Source organism: Pygoscelis adeliae, unplaced genomic scaffold (assembly GCF_000699105.1).
Source record: "Pygoscelis adeliae isolate BGI_AS28 unplaced genomic scaffold, ASM69910v1 Scaffold442, whole genome shotgun sequence".
NCBI lineage: Eukaryota > Metazoa > Chordata > Aves > Sphenisciformes > Spheniscidae > Pygoscelis > Pygoscelis adeliae.
This window is the reverse complement of record NW_008824191.1, coordinates 166,253-172,825: the sequence shown is the minus strand read 5'-3', so window position 1 is coordinate 172,825 and position 6,573 is coordinate 166,253. Positions and strand designations below refer to the sequence as shown.

General features: G+C 43.4%; 1 protein-coding gene across 1 annotated transcript in view; it reads right to left on the bottom strand.

Annotated features, from left to right (window-relative positions):
• The window catches only part of DNAI1 (dynein, axonemal, intermediate chain 1), a 139,366-nt gene that overhangs the window by 105,896 nt on the left and 26,897 nt on the right, over window positions 1–6,573 (bottom strand). The window contains exon 12 of the mRNA XM_009334718.1: window positions 6,121–6,164. Within this exon, the coding sequence (XP_009332993.1) occupies window positions 6,121–6,164 (44 nt within the window). The remainder of the gene's footprint in view (window positions 1–6,120; window positions 6,165–6,573) is intronic.

Here is a 6,573-nt window from a genome sequence, read left to right as displayed (position 1 = left end):
GCCAGCTTTCCCCAGTTTATGTACTGAGCATGACGTCCCATGGTATGGAATGTTTCTTTGGCCAGTTTGGCTGTGCCCCCTCCCAGCTTCTTGTGCACCTCCAGCCTTCTCAGTTGGCAGAGCATGGAAAACTAAAAAGTCCTTGGCTAGTTTAAGCATTACCTAGCAACAACTGAAACATCGGTGTGTTATCAACTTTGTTCTCATCCTAAATCCAAACCACAGCACTGCACCAGCTACTAGGAAGGAAATTAACTCTATCCCTGCTGAAACCAGGACAGAGGGAGAGGAAAATGGCATACCTCCAAACATACTCTCTCAGTCCCTGCAGGTTGACTTTTCCCCTCTAGAAGCGAGCTGGTTTTGTTACCAGTCATTTTCTTTATTCTAATCTAATTTAAATGCCTGATTCTGCAAATACTCATCACCAATTATGGGGTGTAGTAATGAATCCTCCTTTCAGTTTGTCTGTGCAGGATCAGATCCTGGCCAAGAAGCTGTCTGCAAGGTAAGAGAAGCATATTCCTTGACCATGCCAATCTTATTTGACATTCATCTTGCTATCTTGTCTTCACTACCCCTCCTGAAGAGAACGTTTCTCAATATTACTGAGGAGTTAGCTCCTTGAGGAGCTCCTTGAGGAGCTGTACTTCATGCTTTAGTGCTAAGTAATGCATGCATGAAGTAATGCATGCATCCTCATGGAGCACTGAGGATGAATAGATTCAATTGATTTGAAGAGTGGCAGAACTGCTGGTGGATGAGACCTCCAGCAGAGTAAGCAATGCCTACGAAGCACAGAGGTGAGAGGGAAGCTGCAGTACCTTGCTGTTAAAGCCACTTGGCTCATTTTCTCCTCTCCCTGTTCCCTCTGAAGCACCCTGAGTGTGTCCCATTCGGGAATATCCTTATTGCAATGACCATCCATCAGCTTCAATCAGTGGAGGGCAGTAAATAAAAGACTATCCACATTCATTGGGCAGTGCATTTGAGAAATGGGAAAATACAAGACTGTCCAGTAAGTACACCCAGTCTCCCTCTGTTTACCTGACACTACGTTGTAGGAGAGTGCAACAAGAGCTGGCCCGTGATCTCAGTGTTCAACCATGACTCCTCAGCACCAGGGAGCCCCAGGATGTCTATTAAATACTAGCTCACCTCTGTGAAAGCTCTGGCCCAGATTTTACACCAATTTAGCTCAGTCACAGAGTCATAACAACTCTTACTTTGGATGCAGTTACACCAGTACAAGGACCCTGTACTAGCATTGCTCATGCTGATTTTACACAAGAAAGCCAGAGCAGTATAGGCATCTTTACGTGGTCTACTTCTGTCTACATGAGACCCTATTTCAGACCCAGCATTGTGAAGAACTGAGTAGATACTTTTGCCAGATACCTCAGGTTGCCAGTGCTTTGGGTGTGAGTCCATACTCCTCACCCATCCTTGTGATTGGCAAGTTACATCCACTGAGTGCAAAGAAACAGTAGGATAAAATACATTGGCCATACAGATACTGGTTTTCCCTACTCACCTCATGTGCTGACAGATGGAGCTGCACATAAAAAGCCATCTCTGAAGGCTGTCAGGGGCACGCTTGCTTCTGGAACATGAACTGAGGTGACTGCTAAGAGCTGAGCTTGTGTTCACGGTGCTCCCATCAGCAAGGCAGAACACAAGCCCAACACCCATCACAGCTTCTTTGAACCCTGCACTGCAGGCTGTCAGTCTAGCCAGAAACCCAGCAATCTCATTTATGCAAAAACAAAAACAGGAAGACAGCTCCTCCTGATGGGAATAAAGACTAATTCCAGCCAAGCAGCATAGATCCTGAATTGCAAATTATGATGATAATATTTCCTTGTTCAGAAGAGACTGTCTCATGCCAAAGAAACGCCATTAACATCAGAAACCCCATCCAAATAAATAACTGGTGAAAACTCCAGAAATGGGATACAAAAGCAAGGGAGAGGCTAGGGCCCTCTTTGTAAAGAACTCACCATGCTGGAATGAAATGGACCCACAGTAAACAAGGGACCTTTTGTTTCAAGAAGTATACTTTGGGCAGTAGGACAAATGTGTTATTTGTATCTTGGCAGTGGTCCCAAATGCATGCTGCACAAGAGTGGTGATGTAATTATGGCCACCACAGACCCAAAGAGCTGGGTTCTGTTCCTGGCTCTACCCCAGCCCCTGTGTGACTCCAGGATTATTTCCTCTGGCCAGGACTCCTCTTGCCTCACTTTAGCCATCTAAGAGACAGGCATCTAGGCTAGGTGCTCTGCCTAGGCTCACTCTACAGTCCATGGGGAGAGACCACCCACTCCAGAGGGCTACTTGGCTCCTCTTTCAGACACCAGGCTTACAGCAGGATGGATGGCCTCTGGATGTGCTGATCTCTCACTGCTGACTAAAGGGGAAGCTTAGGGCAGAGAATCAGCTCCTAGCTGTTAGCTGGCTACAGCTGGTTGAGATGAACTATGCTCTCTGTGTCTGCTATAAAAGTGGGATAAGAAGTCTTCTGGATCTCTTGCCCACTTAGATGGCAAACCACTGACTTAGGGGCCACCTTCCTCTGCATCTCTGTGTTGCCCTTGGCACAGTGGACCCTGGCAGAACTAACACAAACAACAAATACTTCTGCACAAACCAGAAAGCACACATCAAGGTCTTGCTTAGTGTAACAAGTTAGAACAACTGTCTGAACAGGCTAAGCGGGGAGGTTACCATCCTTGAGCTTGTATCTCTCCTCCTGCACCTGGGTGGCAGGGCAGTGGGAAGGCACTGCCCGATTCCTACACTCTCTGAGCCCAGGAGCTGTGAACACAATAAGATTTTGCTGTGCTGTACGAGGCGAGGAATATCCTGAGCACTTTGCTTTCTTTTGCAAAGGCTGATCCTACTCTGCTCTTTAGAATAGCTGCTGCCTGCTGAATTAAAAAGATTGTCAGGCCAATTTAGGCTTCTTGGCAAACTAACAGGAACATTTCCAGGGCTCAGATGGAGTGAACTTCAAGAGAAAAACATCATTTTAAGAGGAAAATGAAATGTTGCAATATTGCAAGCAGAATGCAATCCTTACTAGTCTAAGTGAAGACAGCCCATCTGGTTTCATTGTCAGAGCACAGAGAAATACATAAGAATGGCTATTTGGGACCACACCAAAGGTCCCTGTAGCTAAGTATCTTATCTCCAAGAGTACTGAGCAGTAAGTGCTTAAATACTGTAAGAACGTCAGCAAATACAGAACTATCCCCTTGTATGTACTCAGAGCTTCCAGCAACTCGCAGTTATGAACTTACTGAATCAGATGGTTTGTCCTTCCAACAGCAAACTGGCCCTCCATGAATTTATCTAACCTCTTTTGAATCCATGTGTATCTCTGTGTTCCAGATCACAAAGGAAGAAAGAAAAGCTCCACAATTTCATTATGTATCATATTCTGTTTTAAATTTGTCTTAGTCCTGCTACTCAATAATTTCATAAGGTCTCCCTCATTCTTGTGTTGTGGGCAGTAATGAACATTTGACCTCTTTTCACTTTCTCCATGCCACTCAGGATTCTAGAGACCCATACCAAGTCCCTCTCCCTTGCCTGCTATAAGAGTCCTAGTCTGTTTTTGCTCTCTGATACAAAAGTCATCATATATATTTCTGTTCATCCTTCCTGCCCTTTTCTGGACCTTTTCCAATCCTTCCACAGCCTAACACATTCTTCTTCGGAGTTCACATCCAGAACTGCACCCAGTAATCAAGATGTCAGTTTATCATGAATCATTTTGTTCTCTTTTTAGTTTTCTATTGTTGTTCCTACTGCCGCTTTATATGTAGTTTTCTATTTTCTTTCCACTGTATCCAGAAGTTTTGTTTTCTTCTTCTGTCATAGTAATTCCCATCAATTTTTGTTTTGCCTTTTTGACTATTGCTGAGCACTACCAAGTGTTTGAAAAGAAATTACTTCAAGATCACTTTCCTAAATAACAGCAATCTTCTTGAAGCCCAGTGCTGAGCTTTTTATCCCACACACACTATATTTCTCAACAACGAATTTCATTAGTCATTTTATCACAGCTGAGAGCCCTCAGTGTTCATTCAAAAAGATGTTCATTTAAAATAAATACCAAATGACTTGCCTCGGTAGTTCAGAATATTCACAACAGATTCTAACTTTTTCAGCCCAAGCAACACTAGCAAAAATGTCCATCTGTAATCTATATGTGCAAGCACATATAGATTAACTGAAATGACTGGTGAGCAAAGATGCAGCTACTGGTAAGGCCCTCTCTTAGACTCCCCGACTCTCTGTCCTCCACAAAGAATTCCTAGGGTTGGGATATTTAGGGTAAAAATTTTAGTGCCTAATCATGCTATCTGCAATTCTCAGCCACTGGATACCTGTAGCACCATGACTGATCTTTATTTCAAGCCAGACAGAGAATTATTAGTGCCCTATAGAAGAGTCAGCTTTTACTTACATAAATAAAATACTAACACTCAGAGAAGAAGGACAACTCTCCTGCTAGAGACAATGGGGAGACTGACTGGGTCAAAACACCTAGTCCTTTTCACAAATCTAATGCCTGTAGTCTGACTGTTCTGTAGTCTGTCCTCCTCTTGCAGCAAGGAGAAGGCTCTGCTGCCTTTGCAGTACTGTTCTTTTCTCAGCCCCTCTCTGCTTTGTGTCAGAGTTAATGGTAAGACCTGGGGGGACATCTTCGCAAGGTGCAGATGCCCTGGAGATGTGCAGGTGGGGTACTGCTGTGATAGTCACAAGCTCTGAGAAAAAGCCAGTGGAGTCTTAACATAGTTTGGGATTTCGGCCATTCACGGTATTCCCTTGTTAGTTAACACCACCCATCTGATGCAAAGTTGAGGCTTTAAGGTCACTGTTCACTATGTGAGAATGCCAGCAACGTGACCCTACAGCAGCTACTAACAGTGGAGAAGAGCAGAGTCCTAGCAAGTCCCAGAGGCACTTTCAGGGGACCTGAGAAATTTATTGAGTGGTCTGCGGAGAAGATAACATTGAGGAGCCAACACTACCTGGGTGAGAAAGAGCCCAGGAAAACTTGTCTCACAACTGGTCTCCTCCCTTTGGGAATTTCCCTGGGAAGTAGTGGTCGTGAGGGGGAACTACCAGAATGTTGTCCCCTGCCTAAGAAGCTATTCACGATAGTCAGCATTTCAGGTAGAGCTAGAAGGTAGAAAAGAGTGAGAGAATGTTTTTTCACAGTGACATTACTATCCCATCTACACAGGAATAGTGTAGGGGGAGATGTGAAGACAAGAATCCAGAGTACAGCAGTCAGTGTGTCTGTAAGCAACAAGAGATACTGAACAGGAGGAAATGCAAGGTTGTTGATATGGATTCCCATGTTCTAAAATGAAAAAAAAAAAAAAAAAGATAAACTGAGCAGGTAGATGTAATGCACACAGCAAAACAACAACAAAAAAAGGTGAGAAAACATCAACTTTTTAGAATTCTTTTCCATTTCCTGATTGTGAGAGCAGTAATACTGGATAGAGGTTAATATGGAGTAACACAGCAACCCCTGAACCTTGTGTTCATTGCTACTCAAAATTATTCCATGTCCAATCCCAGACACTACAGCAGGGAAAGTGCCTTTTCACAACATCCAGGCCTGATGTGCCCTAATGGAGGGCTTATCCTTTGAGACACCCCTGGAAGGTGTCTCCTAACAAGAAAGCAATGAGTTTACACTTAGAGAAGTTTCTTATGACTAGCTTCTGGCAAAACATAACATATCTGGTCTTTCAGCAATTAGAAGGGCAGAAACAGAGAAATCAGAGCCCATCAAGTAAGAAAAAAAGGGTTAAGTGGTGCTTCTAGAGGCAGGTCCTTGACCAAAGGGAGAGTCAGCACTGTCATAAGCCAAAAGCCCTGGCTAACACTGCCTATGCCTATGCATTTCTGAATGTTTATGTCATGGAAGGTAAAGGCCTAATCCCTATCAAGTTAAATCTCAATTTATTGCTTTGAAATTAGGTGAGTCCTTGCTATGAGATGCAATCCATGCCCCAGAGTATTATATGATTTGGTCTCAGTGCACCTGTTTAATATTTTAAATCTCTCAATGATTCTTTTGCATTTGTTACTTACAAGAGCCATACCCCACTGCAAATAGGTCCTTGTACTTTGGGTTCCTGTAATGAGAAAATACGTATAAGATTGCATTTATCATTAACCATATAGTTCCACAGAAATGCACAGTGTTTCACATATTTATAGCAGAGTCCATTCTCACAGGACTGCATACAGTCTGAGGGCTTGACCCTTTGAACATATGCACTAGTAAAGTTTGTGCATGAGTAATTCTTCCAGACTCAAGAGGCATAAAAAAATAGAACATCAGAAGACCACAGCCGTAGATGAAAAGGATAAAAAGGGCACAGACAGACATGATGCCAATCTTCAGCACTTCTTACCCATTTCATAATCATGGAAAGTTTACTTTTAAAAGTTGGGTCTTTGAGGAAAGGAAAAAGGCAGGAATGTGTCCATTTCCACCTTTCAGGGGCAAGAATAAAGGAGTTTCTAAACCACAACAGCATA